The sequence below is a fragment of the Callorhinus ursinus genome, unplaced genomic scaffold (assembly GCF_003265705.2).
Source record: "Callorhinus ursinus isolate GAN/ISIS: 27379988/994484 unplaced genomic scaffold, GSC_fseal_2.0 scaffold3, whole genome shotgun sequence".
Classification (NCBI taxonomy): Eukaryota; Metazoa; Chordata; class Mammalia; order Carnivora; family Otariidae; genus Callorhinus; species Callorhinus ursinus.
In genome coordinates, this window is record NW_027397065.1 from 65,974,693 (window position 1) to 65,994,715 (window position 20,023).

The window sequence follows — 20,023 nt, forward strand, 5'->3', positions numbered from 1 at the left end:
TTTCTATTGTAAATGGAAATTTTAGCTCTTACATTTAAGACAATGATCCATTTTGAGTTAATGTTTGTGTATGTTTATGAAAGTGGGTTTTTTTTCTTTTTTCTTTTGGCATGTGAATACTGTGGTTCCAACTGTTCCAAAACCATTGTTGAAAGACTATTCTCTCCACACTGAACTATCTCAGCATCTTTGTCAAAAATTAATTGGCCATATTTATAGAGGTCTATTTCTGGACTCTCTATTGTGTTCCAGTGACTCTGAACTCTCTTGATTACTGTTGCTTTATAATAAAGCTGAAATCAGGTAGTATGATTCCTCCAATTATATTATTTATCAAAATTGTTTCAGCTGTTCTAATTTCTTTGCATTTCTATATAAATTTTAGAATCAGCTTGTCTATATTTACAAAAATTCCTGTTGGGATTTTGATTGTTAATTTGTGTTAAATCAATACATCAATTTTTGTAGAAATGACAACTTTACTGTATGTCATCCAATCTATGAATACATTATGTCTCCATTTATTTAGGCCATCTCTGATTTCTTTGATGAGGGTTTTGTAGTTTTCAGCACCCAGATATTGTACATATTTTGTTAGATTTACAGCTAAGTGTTCCATTTGGGAAGAGGTGGCTAAGTTGTATTTATAAAAATTTCAGTTTCCAGTTGTGCACTGTTAATATATAGAAATATGACTGGGTTTTGTGTGTTGACCTTATATTCTGTGATCTTGCTAACCTTAAACTCAGTTATTTGTTCTAGGAGTTTTGTAGATTTCTTGGAATTTTCAACAGAAACAGCTGTATTGTTGCAAATGAGGACCATTTTATTTCTTTTAAGCTGTATGTCTCAGCGGCACCTGCCTGGCTTAGTCAGTAGAGCATGGGACTCTTGATCTTGGGGTCATGAATTCAAGCCCCACATTGGGTGTAGAGATAAATTTAAAAATAAGATCAATCAAGCTGTATGTCTTTTTCTTGCCTACTGCACTGGCCAGAACTTCCAGTATTATGTTGACTAAAAGAAGTGAGAATGAACATCCTTGCCTTGTTCCTGATCTTAAGAGTAAAACACTCACTCTTTCACCATTAAGCATAATGTTGGCTGTATTTTTTTGCACATGCCTTTTAACAGATTGAGGAAGTTCCCCTTCCATCATCAAAGGATGCTGCATTGTGTCACATGCTTCTTCTGTATCAGTTGATAAGATTATGTGCTTTTCATCTTTGGACTATTAATATGGTAGAGTACATTCATTCAGCTTTAAATACTGCACCAGCCTGATATTCCCAGGAAAAAAGCTCCCCTTGATCATGGTGTATTATTCATTTTTATACATTGCTATCTATTTTCTTGAGGATTTTTTTGCATTTGTGTGCATGAAGGGTATTGCTTTATAGTTGTGTTTTGGTTTTTTCTTGCACTGTCTTTGCCCAGTTTTGGTATCAGGGTACTGCTAGCCTCATAAAATGGGTTGGGAAATGTTCCCTCCTCTTCAATTTTCCAGAAAAGATTATGTAGGATGGGTGTTAATCCTTCTTTAAATGTTAAGTAGAATTACCCAGTGATATCATTTGGATGTTGATATTTCTTTCTCAGAAAGTTAACTACAAAAATTTTTTTAGTAAGTAGGGGCCTATTCGAGTTACCTGTTCATCTTGGATTACACTGTTTGTTTTTCATTTTATTTATGGTATTTTGTGACAGACTTAAGTTTCAGATCTTTTTATAATTAAACCTATCGACCTCTTCTTTTCTAGTATAACGTCATGTGCTCAGAAAGTTCTTTCCTCCAATTTTTAATTTTAGGAATTTTGATTCCAGGGTTGAATTTCCTTCTGGATAATTTCAGTTTTGATGTTAAAATGTGATCCATTTGGAATTTAGTGCATGATAGGAGGTGAAGATCCAAATCTTCTTTAAAGTTAAAAATGAGTATACAAGAAAAGAATAAGGTGGCCTTAGAATCTCCCAACTCTAGAAGCATAAAATTTTCTTATGTGAACAAAATTTTTACATATTCACATATAGGACACGTTATAACCATGAAGACTATTTAGAAAAAATTCAAACATATAGATGGAGTACAAATACTGTGAGTATACACAAGAAAATTTTTTAAAGAAGCAAGATGATTAGCTAGAAAACACAGAATCAGGAAGTCTTCAATGAACATTTATGCTCAAAACAATAATCAAAATATCAAATAACTTCTGAAAACTGAACAAAATTATTTAATGACATGGGGAAACAGAAGAGTAGAAAACAGTAGGATACAAAAGTTTCCCTATAATTCTCTCTTCTTCCTCTCTCTCTTTTTCATATATGACTAGAAAATAACGTACACCTAAATGGAGTCCTTTTAGAAGCAGAGAAAATCAATATTTTTAAATGTTTAAATCATATTCTTCACAAATCCCAAATTCCTCCTGATGGGCCACTGAATCCATTAGTGTCCGTTAATCTGATCCAGCAGCTGAAGAGGGCATGCAGTCCTTCCTCGCCAGTTCTTTTGTGTCTCTCCCAAAGCTACTCACTTCCCAAATGATGACCTTGCCTGAGAAAGGACTATTGCTGATGGGTTAATTCATGCCTTGGTTTTCCTCCAGAACCCCCCAGTACCTCACTTTTGAATATAGGTCATGAAAATTCTAGCTGCTACAAACATTCTCTCTTGTCAGCCAGAGGAAAAGTTAAGGAGGTTGAGAATGGAGGAGGAGGGGAGGAGGAGCCAATGTTTTTGTCTTTTATCACTGGATTTCCTCATCAACCGATACACCACAGGTCACATTCATAGCGTGTATGAGCTCTCTACTGTTTATGCAGGTGAATTCTGCTGAGATTCTAAGGGAATAAAGGAAATAGAAATCAGATGATTTTATTGGTTTTGATGTTCCAACTAATTTGCGGAGATATTGTGCCTAAATTCATGTGTAAATGATTTTGTACAAAATGGCGTCCAGTCTAATTTTTCCATCACAGTCATGAATAGCTGATTATAATCCGTCCATATTGATAGACCATTGCCAGTGTGCTTCCCTCCCATGGGAAATGATGATAACTGCAAGCTACCCCCTCTACCTACCCCTGTGTTGGGCCTCTCCAGACATGGCATGAGCCTTGGCTAGTAACGCGCTTGCCTCTGCAGTTTGGGGGCTGACTTCGGTGAACAAAGAAACACAGATAGAATAGGCCTGGAATAGAGAAAATCAAGATCAAGTAAGTACCCAAATGACAGTGTTTCACTGAGGATTTTCTAATCGTTCTCATGAAAATTGCTAGTTGAGAGCTGTATGTACCTAATCACGGAGTTACAAGAGAGATGAGTTTGAGTCCCAGCTACTTCCTAGCTGTGAGTCTTGAGCAAGTAACTTCACCTTCACATGTAGAAGAAATATACAGCTTCCATTGATTAGGGTTTGGAAAAGATTAAATGAGATGATACATGCAGAGCACTGGGCATACATAGTACCATCACATGGTAAGTCCTCAATAAATATTAGCTATTATTATTTCTTATTAAGTTTCATAGCAAAATTACAATCACAACTTAAGCTCAGCCTCTCAAAGGTTCATTATCAAAGGAAGTCCAAGGGAGTTGAGCATGGATCCTAAAGCCATACTGCCTGGGTTCCTATCACAGCTCAGCTACTGATGACATCAGGCAAGTCACTAACTTCTTCAAATATAAAATAGGAATTTCAGAAAAGACTGTTGCAAACAGTTGCTGTATGTTACAGCATTAATACATGTAAAGTGTTTAGAATACCACCTAGAATGTCATAAGCATGAGAAAAGTGAAGATTTTATTACTATTATCATTCACACTAAAATGGAAGGAGAAAAAAGAGAGAAACCATCTGGTCCACACCTACCAGCAAGAAAAAAATCACCCATGCTTCACAGATCACGGGTCAAACACCATGAGGTATTTCAAGGGGCTCCAGCGATTATCAATCAGACAACACTATGGAGCTAACACAGTTCAGAGTTGTTAAAGAGTACAGGCTCTGGGGGCTCAAATTTTCTAAGTTGAAATCCCTGCTCTCCTACTTCTTAGCTACACACTTCAGCTGAATTAGCTGTGACTCTTTATGCTTCAGTTTCCTCACCCCTAAAATGAGATAAAATAGTAATAATGCCTCCATGGCATAGGGTTATTGCATGGATGAAATAACTACATCCTCAAGTGCACATAGTAAAAGCATTCCATAAATGTTAACTATTATTTGTTGTTGAGAAACACTGGTTATATATTGATTTATCTATTCTGATCTGACCACTGCTTGCTTAAAGTCTTGGACACAAAAACCAGACAGCTTTCTCTGTAAGCAGTGGACTCCCTGCTTACAGAGCAGCATCCCCTAACATTTCTCCACTGTATGATTCTAGTAACTTTGGATTGTGGGATTATCTGCAATGCCTTTGCTATAGTATCAGCCTGTTTTCACATATACCGTTGAATTGCATTGCACATGCAATAGCAACAAAATCAGCTCTTTTGATCCACTTTTGACTTTGGGAGATACCTGAAGCCACAAGACGGTTCTCATCTGAGGAGAGAAAAGGTCAATTCAACAAGCAGTTTCAAGGGAAGTTCCAAGTACGTGATAGGTAAAAATGCCCTACACTGTTTTCATTATAATAGACTCAACATTCCTTCCTGTTTTGTTTTGTCTTCCCCTGGGCATTTGTCAAATTAGTTACCTCCAAGTGAAACACCCTTTTGTCATTTTAAGTTTAGACTTGTTGATACAAACAGTTAGGCTGGCCTAGAGGACAAATGACAGTATTACATCAAAATATCATGATTTTTTTCATTTTAAAAAAAGCCCTTTGTGTTTGCTAAAGACTTAAGTTTGGTTGCCCCTATGGCTTTTTTTCCCTGGAGCAGTCTCACTTGGTTACCTCTTCCTAGCATCCACAGAAATGAGGGGAGGCCTTGGGGGGGGGGCACACAAAATTTGGTCTCAGATCAGGTCAAAGAGCAGATACACCCACCCTGAGTCAGTGTTCTCTGCCCATGTTGTTTAAGGTTGAGGAAGGGCTCTTGTGTGCATCTGGCAGGAAATCCATCCTATCCCCCCATTCTTCTGAGAACCCCAAGCCTCCCTGGCCCTGGGAATATGGCCTGGGGCCAAATATGGCCTCTAGGTTAGGGCTCCAGCCAACTCACCAACCTGATGCAAGTACTGGATGGCCCGATCATGGTTCCTTCTCAGTTGCTCAATCTGAGCAATTTCCTCATATAGACTGACCAGATCCAAAGTCCTATCACCCTTAGCAGCAATAACATCGCCAATTGCCTTTTCAAAGTATGCCAGAGCAAGGTTCAATCTGTGGATAGCCAAGGAGGCCCTATAAGAAGGACAAAGATGCAAAGTCAGAGAGACATCTTACTTGTGCAGACAGAAAAGGAACTGATTCTAAGAACAAAATAATTTGGCCTTCATAGGCCAATCACCTCAGTGGCTAGCTAAAAAATCCAGTCTTGCTATAAACAAGCTCCTATTAACCTGCATTTCACCTACCAGATTCCACTGACTACCATTTACTTCCATTAGTATAGCATGCTGTAGTCTAATTTTATTTAAAAAGCAAATGGAAAAAAATGGCTCTCAGCAATTCACAAGGTGGGATAATTTACCCATAACACAGACTTTCTAGAATCAAAATAAAATTTTATCACTTCTGGATCCCTCTCCTTCAGACCATTGCAAAGTTATTGCTTTGTCTTGTTTGATTTAGTTTAGTTTATTCCTCCTCAGTTAAAAGTGAGAGAGGAAAGAGAAGACAATGTAAATATCCCTTCCAAAAGGCAGTGGTTAAGTAAATTATGACAAGTGATACAATAAAATACTTCAGACTTTAAAAATCATGCTTCCTTTTTAGACTAAATAATATGGGGAAAAAATTAAAAGTGTGCTAAGTTTAAAACAGTGATACAACTGTACTTAAAATGGGCCCCAACAGATCTATCTTCCTATCCACCTATGTATCTTTATCCAACTAAAATGTAGATCTCTCTACCTATACCTATATTTAACTAAAATGTCCGTAGCAGTTAGGTTTGGGGGGTGAAATTAAAACAAACTTTTATTTTCTTCATATCTGTATTTTCAAATCTTCCAAAACAAAATATAATTCTTAAAAATGAGAATAAAATAGCATCCCATTCAGGTTTATCCCTCTAGAGTCTGTAAGATACAAGGAGAAGAACATGGTAGTTCAAAGCTGTTTCTCACAAACTATTGGCTTTACAGTCAAACTCTAATAGCCTATATTTCCTTCCAAATACAACAAGGGTAAGGATACCTACTTTATAAGGTTGTTGTGAAGATTAGATTAAAATTAATACATGAAATCACTTAACATATAGCGGATATATAATCACTATTACTCCCCCTCACCTCTTGCTTCCATCTTTGTATTCCCAAATTGAAAAAAAAATATGTGTGTGTATAAAATTATTTTAGATAAGGCATTCTACAAGTTACAGTTTAACAATCAAAAGAGTACTGGCCCATTATCTGACAATTCTTTACCAAAAGATTTTGATCAATCAGATCACTATTGCCCTTGACCATAATAGTAAAGGTTACAGAATGAAAATGCCTCTCATCAAGAGCCTATAGGGAGATATTAGCCAAGTTGTCTGGCCTACACAATCACGTTTTATCTTTCCCCCACCTTTAAAACGAGAAAAGGGATTTGCCCTTACTAGATATTTGTTCATTATAAAATGTAACTCGATGTGGTACAGAAGGTGAGCTATGGATTCAGATGCCCCATCTACATGTTGGCTCCTCCACTTACTCTTTCTGTGCCTTAATTTTCTTATCTGTGAAATGAAAATAAAAATATCTACCTCATAGGCTCGTAATAGAGGATTGAATTAAATAAATTATGTGAAGCACTTAGACTAGTGTCTTGGATATAGTTATACCTAGTAAATGTTCCAACACTTAGAACAGTGCACGTACAAAATAGATACTAGATAAATACTGAAGAATGAATGAGTGAAATATGTACTAGAACTTATTCTGAAAAAGGAACAAGGCTGTCTTTCACATAAGGCACAAAAACCTTAGCCACTGACCCATGTGACAGCAACAGACATTCACTAGACTCTAATTTATGGCCCTGTGGACTTACATCCATCGTTAGATTTAGCTCGGGGCATTCCAATACCTCCCCGCCATTTCCCATTTGACTTCTAGATTCATGGTTAGAGCAGGCAGACATGATTCGTGTACTTCACTTACTTACCCTTCAGTCCTCTTCCCTACCATGTCAAGTGCTTACAGTTTTGTAAACAGATTGCTTTCAAGGATGTGAAGATATTTTATAAAAGTCTAGGGAGTAGTAAACCTTTTATTATTCTTTTTTTCTTCTGATAATCTGATGGGCCCACTCTCATATGTAAATACCGTGATTCTCTCTGAGGATACCTAACTCAACTGCAAAACAGCTAAGTCTTGTTCTGGCTTGAATAAATCCCATGTAATTGGTTTCCATATGGAACAGAACTTTCCTTAAAAATGCACGTGCTGCGCCTAGCTTCCATGGGCCTCCAATAAACGGTCTTCACATAGTGTTCTTTCCTTGTCTTTTAAGATATCATACTTAATGACAAAAGTGGGTGGCGGTTCAGAAAAAGACATAATTTGAGAATAAGTGTGAGAGGCAGCATAAGAGCTGGGAGTCCGTGAGTTCAGACCATGGATCCAACACTTAAAGCTTGCCACCGTGGACGGTTTATTTAATCTCAGCCTGGCTTTTCCTGCCTAATGAGACTGTAACTGTGCCAACTACCTCAGTGGTGTTTTAGGATTAAAAGGCACCACACACAAAGCTCAGACCATGGGGTGTGCGTTTGGGAAACCCAAGCCTCTTTTACCATCATTTGAGGCTTGGGGTTTTTTTTGCTGTGAGTACTTTTTCTCCCCTTATATAAAGAGCACACAGAACAATCATGTAATTCCAGGCCTCATTCACAAAGCCTAAGCTTCTCAAAGCCCAGATCTTACCTGCCCAAAGCAATGGTCAGGTCTTTCTCTGAGACTTGGGATTTGCGAACACCTCCCTTAAATAATTCTTTCAGCTCCTTCATGTTTCTCTCTGCCTTCTGCAGGTTGAAATAAGCCTCTCTGCCAGTGAAACAGTCAAGGAAAAAAGGCCAGGCACACAAACTCCCCCATTGCCCAGGGACAGCAGTTGATAAGCAATAAAAGGGCCCCTTGGGAATACGAAGCAGAATTTGAAAATGGGCACTTTACCGTCTTCTTTATTTTCCTTATGTGTATGTCATCAAGAATTCTTTAGAAAACGAACAAGAGCCCCAGGTTTCCCATGCTGGTAGCCTGAATCCAAGGCTGGGTTGGGTGGTGAGCATGGGGAGGCGTAACAGAAATTGCACCCCCTAGGCTACATTTCCTGTGGAGGCGTCCACTACCTGACATGAGCCATGCAGTTTTCCCACGTTGGTTCCTATGAATGGTAAAAGAGAGGAACTAAGTCTGCTGAAAGGGACTTTCTGGATCATTCAGAGAGTCCAAGCAGAGCAGGTTTTTGGCAGGAAGCAAACAGCAGGAAAGAAAATCCCCTTAATTCCCAAACAACCTTCTATTTCCCACATTTTCAATAGCCCCTTCTAAGGGCATAACAGAGGAAGGCCACAGGTCAGTTTTTGCAAGTTGAGTGTCAAGATCAAAAGAGTAGAGAGAGGGGGATGTGTAAAGAGGAGAGAACTGGGGACCCATGGTCTCAAAGAAGACTCATGATTAATTTTTTTAATATGGAATGCTTTACAAATGTGTGTGTCACCCCTGCGCAGAGGCCACGCTAATCTCTGTACCGTCCCAACTGTGGTATATGATCATTCATAAACATGAAACGCCCTTAACAGTTCTCAAGTAGAGATGGTACCAAAAGGCTGTCAACATCACAAGCTTTTCGCAGAGTAACAGGTCCCCCCTGGCGATAGAGAACTATTTCTTTTGTCTATTTTGTTTGGCCTCCAGCTTCATGGGCAGTATTCTCAACAGCATTTCAGAAAAACAAAAATGATCAAGAGTCCATTAAATCAGAGGTTTCTGGCTGCATGTTACAATCACCTGGGGGACTTTCTAAAAATCTCAATAAACAGATGCACCCCCAGACCTCCTAAATTAAAATCTCTCGGGTGGGACCCAAACAGCAGTAATTTTTAAAGCTCCCCAGGGGATTACATGTGCAGCCTCGTTTGACCAACAGTGCTTTAAATTACCACCCATTCTCCCTCTTCCTGACATCGCCTGCGTCCTCACTGCTAACACTGATTTTCTCGGGATGCTCGATGAAGGGCAGGACAGACGCCGAAACTTTTCTTTTTCTTTTTTTTTTCTTTTTTAAAGATTTTATTTATTTATTTGAGAGAGAGAGAATGAGAGAGCACAAGAGGGGGGAGGGTCAGAGGGAGAAGCAGACTCCCTGCCGAGCAGGGAGCCTGATGCGGGACTCGATCCCAGGACTCCAGGATCATGACCTGAGCCGAAGGCAGTCGCTTAACCAACTGAGCCACCCAGGCGCCCCAGACGCCAAAAACTTTTCAACTGGCAGGGGATGTGTCACCAGTGAGATCCCTCCCAGGGCTCGACTCAGAATTCCTATGAATAGACAGAGGAGGAACATTCCTACCTTTCTAAATGGAGATGAGAAGCTGGTGGGCGGGGCGTGCCTGTCTGTCTCAACAGAGCCTTGAAGCCTGGGTCGATCTCCCCGGTTCCTGTGTGAGACAGCCCATCCGGCAGGCCCAGGTGGCCCCAGGCCCCAATCACCAGATCCCACCAGGAAGGAAAGGATATCGGTTCTGTAGGAGCCAGGCCACCCCCAGGGTGTAGTACAGCATGACCAGGGCTTCCAGGATTTCCTTCTTCTCTTTGTTTGAGGTCCTGCTTCCCTTCCAGGTCAGCAGCGTGTTCTTGGCCGACTCGGCATGTTTCTTGGCCTGAGCCGGGAGGCCTGGGGAGGTTTGAGGGTGGGTGGCAAGACGAAAAACATTAAAGAAGCATGTTGCAGGCGAAGACATTTCTGGGAGGAAATAGGTGGATCATGTGGTTGTCATATGGCCTATAGTATTAGTTTCCAGAGCTGGCGGCACATCAGAATTATCTGGAATGCTTGTAGAGAATATATATTCCTGGGTCCCACCCCAGCCCTACTGAGTTGGAATCTCCAGAGAAAGGGAGTCCAGGAACCTATATTTTTAATTAATTCCACAAGTGCTGCTTACACAGCCACCACAGCATTAATCTGGGGGCCTCTGTTTGGAAATCATTGACAGAGACAGGAGTAGAAACTGAGTGTCCTGTTCCCAGTTCTGCCGCTAATGCCGTGTGAGCTTTTCAACCACAAAGCTTCTCCATCCTCCAAATGTAAAATGACAATGATTATAGAAGCTGCCCCTTTACCAAACACCTGGAGATTGTCCAGGAACAAACGAGGTTATGCCACAGAGAGCTATGCTTTGAGCTTTCTGGAAAAGGCATTCTAAAAATACAAGGGCTTATGAATACAATTACTTCCATCTGGGGACTTTTTTTTCAATCCAAGATGAGGCTGGTTATACTAATTGGTCACACACACGCGCACACACACACAGGCACAGAATCCAATTCCTAAATGCAGTGAGGCCCCTCACTAAGAAGACAAAGGGAGTACCAAACTCCAGCCAGACAGAACTTGCAGTATGTTTCCCCTTGTTTTCTAACTAAAGGCTGGAGTTCCTGGGCACCCACGGGAACTGCTATTTGTCCACTTAGTTAACAGAGGTAGACTTGGTAACATTCAATTTCTCGACCTCGTTCTTCATCTTCCAACCTAGCTCATGTCTAGGGGTCCCTGATGGGACAAGAGGAACCCTGGGGAAAAAAGAGAAAGGTCAGCAGGGAGCTCCTGATCCCGGGAGTTCTCCGCCCTCCTGGAGACGGCCATGGCTGGCGGTCCAGTTCAGCTCTCCTCTCTGCAGGCCGGTAAACATATTCACTCCCGTCAGGTGGACCCGCTGTGCCCCTAATTCTCACTTCACGCCCCCAGCCCTCAGTCTGCTCCACTGTTGGCCTTTGGAGCCTGGCTTCTCAGTACAGGTATAGTCAATGGCCATAAAGATGACTTGCAGACTTGAGGCCTGCAGCCCTCCTATACTCCAGATGTGCAGGACCTCCTTAATGAGCGGCCACAAGGGCGGGGCTGTGGGGGGAAGGTGGAGGGGAGAACAGAGCTTCTTGGGGATAGACCTACAAGTGACCTGGGAGCCAGGAAATCCTCGTAGAATACTCAGAGATGCCTGTCCATAGGTCTCAACTCAAGAGAAAAATGGGGGTCTGTGGCAAAAGAGAGGGCTATGTCCCAAGCTACCAGGTAACAGCACCCTCAGACTGCAGTGCATATCATAAACACCCTCCTAAAATGCAGATTCCCTGGCCTTGCTTCCAGGAGTTGTGGTTCATGGGTTCTGAGGTGAGAATGGAGGATTCACATTTATAACAACCATCCTAGGTGATAATCTGATGCAGGCTATCTAAGGACGACACTTGGAGAAGCATTTAGTAAAATCTTTATACAAGAAGTAGGCTCATCTTATTTTTGAAGAGTAGGTAGTTTGACTGATACAGAAGGATAAGGAGGGGTTTCCACTTGGGGTAAACAGCCTGAGGCCATAAAGACAGAATAAGCAAAAACCGCGCGCGCGTGTGTGTGCACACACACACACACACACACACACACATACAAACATTGGTGGGATGGGGTGGGGGTATGTAGGAGTGTCAAGGCAGTAAGGAGACCAGTCTGACTGAAGGGGAGGTTTAAACGTAAAGACACATAAGGTATGAACTGGATAAGTAAAACGGAGTCTTGGAGGCACCTGGGTGGCTCAGTCGGTTAAGCGTCTGCCTTCGGTTCGGGTCATGATCTCGGGGTCCTGGGATCAAGCCCCGTGCAGGGCTCCCTGCTCAGTGGGGGTCTGCTTCTCCCTCTCCTTTTGCCCCCCCCACCCAAACTGGCTCATGCTCTCTGTCTCTCAAATGAATAAGTAAAATCTTTAAAAATAAAATAAAATGGAGTCTCGGATGCCAAGTGAGGAGGTTGGATTTGATCTGTTAGGTAATGGGGAGTCTTTATAGGTCTTGAGGAAGGGAGCAGCAACTGAAAAGTCTGCCAAGGACGTCAGACCAAGAAAATAAGATAGGAAACTGAGAAAGTCTTTTTATCAAATAGGCTGTTTCCCACAGCCAGGTGGGCCTTTGGGAGTGTGTCAGTAAGAAGTGCAGGAATCTAATCTAGATGCTTCCCTTGGTCTATAGGGAGGAAAAAAATGAATCTGGCTGAGCCACTGAAAACCACCCCTGAATCAGCACAATGCTGCTTCTGGGCTCCTGAATGGAAAACAAATGAGAAAGCTGTCCTGAGGCTTTGCCAGTCTACCCTGCCACCTCCCCCCACCAAGTGCCCAGTGCTGGGCTGTGAAACCCCCAGAGGAACACTTTTCCTCTAAGCTCAGCAGCTAATGAATTATATGGTTCCTTGTCTCCACTTTATCATGCCCCACACAGTGGTCCTTCCGATGAAAAAGCTGAACATAAGCAAACTGAACTAGGATCTCAACTGAAAATGGCTCTTTAAACTTTGAAGTCAGCCTTAAAGGAAAAAAGTCATTCCTTTAACTGTTCCCAGAATCCACTCTTGTCTCCAAAGTGGGGGACATGTAGCCCCTACAGCATGCAAGATGCCATAATGGTGTAGGGAAAAAAAAGACAAAAATTTCTTTATTTTAAATTTTTTTTCTATTTTTATGAATATTTATAATATTACATAATAGATTAATACTACTGTACATAATTCATAATAAATACACATATATGCAGCTTGCTCAAATTTTCCGAAGTGATAAGGGAGCTAATTCTCAAGGGTTTAGAGATCACTGCTCTAGACAATGTTTTCCAACCTTGTCAAGTACGAAAGAGCTCTTTTTATGTTTCAAAAAACCCCTCACTTTGTGATATTTTCATGGCACTTCCTACATGAGAAAATTCACGACAACAGAATCAGTATCAGTAATAATTTGAAATAGATTTGCATTTTATTAATTTCAAGAACACCCTCTCTCATGTAAAGAGAACACTGCATATATGTATATATACGAGTCTCACGTTAACAGTCTCTGGAGGAAGCTCATAGATCTGTGATCTCATTCCCTAACTCCAAGGCCCACCTCCCCAGTTCCAGTGTAAACTCTGAGAGACTAAGTCATTTTCCTTTATTTGCCCTTCGCCCAAGCCAAGGACACCATTCTTTTCCCTGCACCAACAGTGCAGCAATCACAGAGGTAAAAATCAGACCTGCTCCTGGAGCCTGAGATTCAAAAATTACGGGCAGCTACTGATGAACTGGAAACTGGGCCCCAGTATTGTCCAGGAAAACATATCAAATCCTTTTGCTTTAGTTTGGGATGTAATTCCACCACTGACAACTGTTACCCTGACTCAGGCCAGAGAGAATCTGCCTGGAGATACCCAGTCTTTGGAGTTGCTGCTGTCACCTTTGATCATCAACTCTATTTAACAAGTTCGTGTGGACAGCGATTCAGAGCAGGGCCTCGAGCCAGACTTCCTAGATACCGATATTGCCTTAGCCATTTCCTACCTGTGGCCTTGAGCAAGTTACTTCATCTGTCTGTGCCACAGTTTATTCACCTGTAAAATGGTAATGAAAATACTTTCTACCCTGTACTGTTATAGTAAGGATTGATTTAATTAATTTGTGAAAAAGCAACTAGGGCCTGGCACATAGGAATGAAATGAGTTTGAATAAATATTAGCCATCATCATCACCATCATCATCATTATTTTACTACTGCTACTACTACCACGAGGGGCCATTCTCCTAAGCAATTTATTATATTTGTCCTTACTCTGGACCTTTGTCATAGAGCTGCTTAGAGAATCTCTGCAAAAGGCTGCATTCTCAAATGCAACGTCATTGCTGGCAGGCATTAATGGTTTCCTGCAGGTCAGCTCGCCCGGTTCTTATCATTCCCTGTTATTTCTGTACCGTTTTGGTTTTTTCAACCAACTGGACAGGGAAGGTACGGTTCGTGACTTATGCTTCTTTTTTCTGTATTTTGCAACACTTGTAATAGAGCCCAGGATCCCTAGAAAGTGCCCAGTAATAACAGGCTGATTCATTTATTGCTTCATTAATAATAAGCAATAGATCAGGAAACATGTCACTATATTCTCCTTCCTAGACTCTTGGACAGCAGTTCGGCAATAGGTGACAAAGCACCTGTTGTTGGGTGGCTTTCCTCGCTCAGCTGCTGAAGCATTGGGCTCATTCGGGCCACCACCACCGAGTCCCACTTCCCGTCCCTTCCTCTAGTTTGCCAAGCAGCAAACTTTACACCCTGCTTTGCAAAGGCCCCGTGTTCTCTCGTGTTATTGACTCCTGAACCCCGTTTCATCAACTGCTCTATTTCTTAAAACCTCCAAACTCTCTCTCAAAAGGGCTCCTTCCTCACTGCCTAAGCTCTGTCTCCTTCTCTTCTAAAATTATCTTCACGTGACTTTTCTACCTTCGCCAGCGACCCTCTTTTCCCTCATTCCTTTCAATACGTAGTAAGGAGCCCATGTAGCCTGGCCTCCTGGCCCCCACTCCCTTCCTTCAGGCCTGGGATCCGGCTTCTGCTCCAACCACCCTGCACAAGCTCTTCTGCTGAGGCCCCCAAAGATCTCCTACTAAATAAATCCAGGCAGTTTCTCAGTCAGACGCTCTTAGCTGCTTGGCTTCTCTTGGCCCTGAGGACACTGCACCAACTCAGTTCTCCTTTATAAACCTTCTCTCATTGCTTCTTTGCTAACTCTTTCCGGGGGTCCTTTGTTCCCTTCTCCAAGGGTCTTTCAGTTTCTTCCTTTTCTTCTCTCTCTCCCTCTCAGAAGTTCTAACAATCCCTAGTACGTCCACCTTGGCCTCCATGCTTATAATTTCCCATTTCCCCTCCCCAGTTCCGCTCTCAAATCTTCCTCCATGCGTACGATACTCCTCCTGTCCTCCCAAGTTCTAGTCCCAAATTTCCAAGCACCAAGTGAAAATGTGCTTGTGGATTTCTCTATTGCAATTCAAAATCACCAAAACCTGAACCCATCATTCCTCTCCCCAGTGCGCTCCCCTTCTTGTCCAGTGTTTCTATGGTGCCCGCAGGGGTCTGACCTTCAAGGTCATTGTTGGGCCTCACTTTTCTTCAACCCCAAATTGAACATCAGGTCCTGCCAATTCTTTCTTCACAGTCTTTTTTTTTAAAAAAAAGGTTATTTGGGAATAGTAATACATTTCCATGGCTCTAAAGTTAAAATTCTATGACAAGGTCAACGTTGAGGGGGTCTCACTTCCACTCTTGTTCCCTTTCACTGCAAGGCCCCCCTGGGTAACTTGTTTTTGCTTCTGTCTTGGGTATCCTTCAGTGTTTCTTTATGTGAACATAAGCACAGATTCTCTCCCCTTCTTTCTTACACAAAATGAGGCATAGTAAACCCCATACTGCGTTGTACATTCTTTTTTGCCTGAAGATGCATCCAGCAGTTTTTCCCCTAGTAGTATACGGTGCTTCCTCATGCCCTTTTTAAAGCTGCATATAACCTGCCGTGGGTTATTAGTCCTCTGGTAATGCGGACTTTGGTTATAAACAATGCTGCAAAGAATTATCTTTTTTTTTTAAGTTTTATTTATTTATTTGGCAAAGAGAGAGATAGAGCAGGAACACAAGCAGGGGGAGTGGGAGAGGGAGAAGCAGGCTTCCTGCCAAGCAGGGAGCCCAATGTGGGGCTTGATCCCAGGACCTTGGGATCATGACCTGAGCCGAAGGCAGACCCTTAACGACTGAGCCACCCAGGCACCCCGCAAAGAATGATCTTATCCTTGTTCTTTTATAAGTGTGTACTTAAGAAAAACTCCCAGAAAGATAAAAGATGAATGTATCTGTCCTTCAGAGATTCTTAAATCCTTACCTTCTCATTCATTCCATTTGTCACCAGCACAGTGTTACATCTAGATCACCAGATAGCTTCCCTGCTGGCTATCATTGCTAGATTAACCTTTCCAAAATCACTCTTGGATGTATTCATCTGCCTGCTGGAAAATCTCCAGGCATCCTCCTTGTCTACCAAATAAATCACAAACTCCTTAGCCTGTATATAAAACCCACCGTGGTCTGCCAACGTACCCTCCTTTCAGGTTCCTCTTAACAGTGTGCCCTTGGCTAGACAGCCTGCCCACTGCTTTCTAGATACACGTTGTGCTCTCATCCCTCCAGGCCTTGTTCTTCACCAGAAGTGCTCACCCTTTCTGTCTACCCAAACCCTGCCCCTTCTTTAAGGGTCTTCTTGAATGGCACTTCCCACCTGAGTCTATCACTTACCACCTCAGCCAGAAGTAATTCTACCCAATTTCCCCAAAGCCCTGTATTTAAATCAATTATGTGGCATTTGCCTTATGGTGCCTTCTACCATAACTATGTCTGTATGTAGCTCACCTTCCACACGACGTTGTGACTTCTTTGAAGGCAAAGACTGTGCCTTCTGTATGTTGTATTTCCCACAGTGCTCTTTATGGTTTTGCAAATATTTAAGTCCCTTAGTAAATACTCACTGGAAGACCGTTTACTGAGAGAAATCAGCCTTTTGGCTTGACCCCCACCCCCAGGGCTGGAAAAGGCCCGCAGGGAAATGAGGCAAGAAGGTCTGACGGCTATAAAACACACACACACACAGCAAGGCGTGAGCACGCACAGACGCACCCATCCTGCCTACACAGAAGGCTGGCTCATAAATTCTGCCCATTTTAAAGCACTTGAGGATTAATGACAACAAAACTAAGTGGAACTTGGCAAGCACTTCATCCCTCTTGGAGGTTTGTGATTTTTCAAGGCTTAGGTTGTTTTATTCCATGGACCATAGACTTTAAAAAAAGTTACAGGGAAAGACTGGGTAAGTACTACAGCTGAAATAAGAGGTTATTCTCAAGAAAAGGTCACAATCATAATCTACTCTGAAAAACGCTAGGTTAGGTTTCACAAAGTTTGGCTTCAGGGGCGCCTGGGTGCCTCAGTCGTTAAGCGTCTGCCTTCGGCTCAGGTCACGATCCCGGGGTCCTGGGATCGAGCCCCGCGTTGGGCTCCCTGCTCAGTGGGGGTCTGCTTCTCCCTCTCTCACTCCCCCTGCTTGCTGCTTCCCTATTTGTGCTCTCTCTGTCAAATAAATAAATAAAATCTTTAAAAACAAAACAAAACAAAAAAACCTTTGTACTCTATATTCCCCAAATAGCAAGGTCTGTATCATTTAAAAAAAAAAAAAAAAGAAAGAAAAGAAAGAAAGTCTGGGTTCAAGGGTGGATACTGTTCTATAACGTAGGCATTTTGTCTCATCAGGACATTGTTTTTCCCATCTAGAAAAAACAAAAAAATCTTCCTGTAAAAGGAAAACATTTTTTTCCCCTCCAACATACCACCCCAATAGTGGTTCTCCACTTGTGTGGCAGGAAGAATTGTGAATCAGAGGAAAAAGGATGGTGTTCTCATCATCTTCTGTGATATAACCTGTTTGCCTATCTTGACCCAACTTGGAATCTAACTGGAAAAGTAAAACTCAGAGTCCATCTGTGATTGTTCATGAAACAGGCTGATTTCAGAAGATGAGGACCAACTTCCTTCCACAGACCTACCACGATAATCTCTCCACACACAGGGAGGCAGCCCCTGGCCTGGCCCAGGCTCAGGCCGGTGTCGCCCGCAAACACCGGTGGTGCCTTCTCCAGTTCAAGCTGCCATCACTGCAGGGCTCAAGTTCAGCAAAAATCTCCGAGGCAGCCTGGCTGAACCTGGGCTCCCTCGGGGCTCAAGAAGTGTACTTGTCGATGCCGAACCAAGCACCCATGATTTGCCAGCTATCAAATCCACAGGTCTCTCTTCGGCCTTCCCGTCATCCGAACTCTCTCTGAAACTGCTGCAACCACACTGCACTTCTTTTTGAAACCCCTTCTCTTGCCTGACGCGGCCCCTCCTGGGCCTTCTAGCCCTCTGCTGGCTCTGCTTCCACGGCCTTCCCGATGCTCTCACTCTCCCCTCTTCTCCCCTCTGCCCTCTTTCCCTCTCTACTTTTGCCGATGAAGTGCATCCACTCTTTTGGCCTCAGCTTGCCCCTATGTGTGGATCCCTCCCAAACTGACATCCTTCCCCAGCTCTGGCTCCACTTTCCACTTTTCCTACCGAATATCTCACCATGATGCTCCATGGCCACCTCCCACCGGCAGTGATCTGGCCTGTCTGAAACCAAACTCAGCGGCTTCTCCTCCCTGCCCCCCCATCAGCCTCCTCTTCCTCTTCAGCTCCCTATTTCAGCAACCCATCCAGGTCAAGCCCTATTCCACCCAGCTCTTCCCTCAGCTTCTCACTCCATACGTAATTGCCCCCTACATGTCACCAATTCTGCGTGTCATTTCTGCCGCATTCCAACTGCCATGGCCAATGCCTCCAGCGACTCTTGTCTGGCAGGATAACGGCCCAACTGCTCTGCACCTCTACTTTTTCTATCAGACCAACCCATCCTCCAGAGTTTCTCACTTCACAGCATAAGCTTGATCATGTCACCACCTCACTCAAAATCTTTTAATAACTCCCCAAATTCCTTGATACCTGGGCCCAGATTAACTTTCTGGTCCCATTGCCGGGCAAGACCCATCTGTCCTGAGATGTCTTCTGTTCTACCCTAACCTTGTGGGTCCACAGTGTTCTGTGTAAGGAGTTTTATAGAGTCCCTCTCACCTCCCACTCCTCGGATCAACACATGCAGAGGGCCAACTCTGGGTTCTCTACCCCCTTGAAATCTACTTGGCAAACTTATCCTGGTCCTTCAAAGAGAAGACAAATTTTACCTTCTCTCTGCAGCCTTCCCTGACCAGTGGCAGAACCCCTGATCTGCCTCATTTGTTTCCCCAGAACTGTGTCCCTGCGTCTATGATAATCTGTCCCTTCCTACTCTAAGATCTCTGTATGTTTCCAGAGGGCAGGGACTAGCAGTCTTGATTCATACACTGTGTGTGTCTAGCACAGTGCCACCAGACTTCTCACGTCTAAAGGGCTAAAATGGCACAAAGCTAAATTTGTACTCTTATGAAGGCAGTGAGTGTATGCGGAGATCAGCCTGAATGAAACAGAGAAATTCCAAATGGAGAATAATGTAGCTCCATTAGAAGAAGATTTTCTTTTGCTGAAGGCCTTCCTGATGTCCCTTAAATCTCACAGACAAGTGGTAGCCTGTTCTGCCAGGAAGTGAGGACCCCTCCTCTCCTTAGCCATGTCGGCCTTCTCTCGGAATACAACAGATGTGTGCTTAAGGCCTGGAAGAGCCCCAATGCGACCTCACTGTGGCCCACTGCTTCACCGCCCCTGGCGTCAACCACTCACGGGCTTGCCACATCAATGGCCAAAGGAATCTAAAGTTTCATTAAAAACATGAGCTCAAAAGGCCCCAAGGAGCCCTAAGAAGGAACACATGTTCTGAGGTTAACAGAATTATAAGTTAGAGAGGTTAATAATAAATTGAATTCCATTTTAAATTTCTCAAGCTCTGATTTCTGATATCTAGGCTCCTTATGACCCAGGTATATTGGTTACCTTCCCCTGTAGCCCTCAAATCTTCTCAGGCCCTTAAATCACTTACTTGTTAGGTAAGCTAGGCCCTACCTGAAGACCCAGGTCCAAGGGGTACTTGAAGAAGTCCTAGGCCAGTGGCTCAATTCTATCAAGCAGTGACATCTGCTGATCCATACTGTGTACTAGAGACTGTATTAGGTTATAGGGGAGACCTAGTCCCTGCTCTCAGGGAGCTTCTGTTTCAGAGACAGAGGCGTATAAACAAAGCACATGTGAATGTGTACAAAGAGATCCATGGCAGAAGTGTGTGTAGTTCGTGCAGGACGGCCCGGCTGGTCACAG

General features: G+C 42.9%; 1 protein-coding gene and 1 pseudogene across 3 annotated transcripts in view; both read right to left on the reverse strand.

The window, feature by feature from the left end:
- Positions 1-20,023, reverse strand: part of TTC23L (tetratricopeptide repeat domain 23 like) — a 49,985-nt gene that overhangs the window by 22,520 nt on the left and 7,442 nt on the right. For 2 of the 3 annotated variants that reach the window (XM_073891039.1, XM_025867415.2), the window contains exons 5-8: positions 9,846-10,002; positions 8,031-8,156; positions 5,181-5,358; positions 3,086-3,194 (exon numbers count right to left, since the gene is read on the reverse strand). In XM_073891039.1, coding sequence (XP_073747140.1) covers positions 3,086-3,194; positions 5,181-5,358; positions 8,031-8,156; positions 9,846-10,002 — 570 coding nt within the window. Of the gene's footprint in view, positions 1-3,085; positions 3,195-4,529; positions 4,554-5,180; positions 5,359-8,030; positions 8,157-9,845; positions 10,003-20,023 lie in introns of all 3 variants that reach the window. The other variant, XM_073891038.1, reaches the window with a different exon arrangement.
- LOC112820500 (U6 spliceosomal RNA) lies at positions 8,792-8,890 on the reverse strand (annotated as a pseudogene).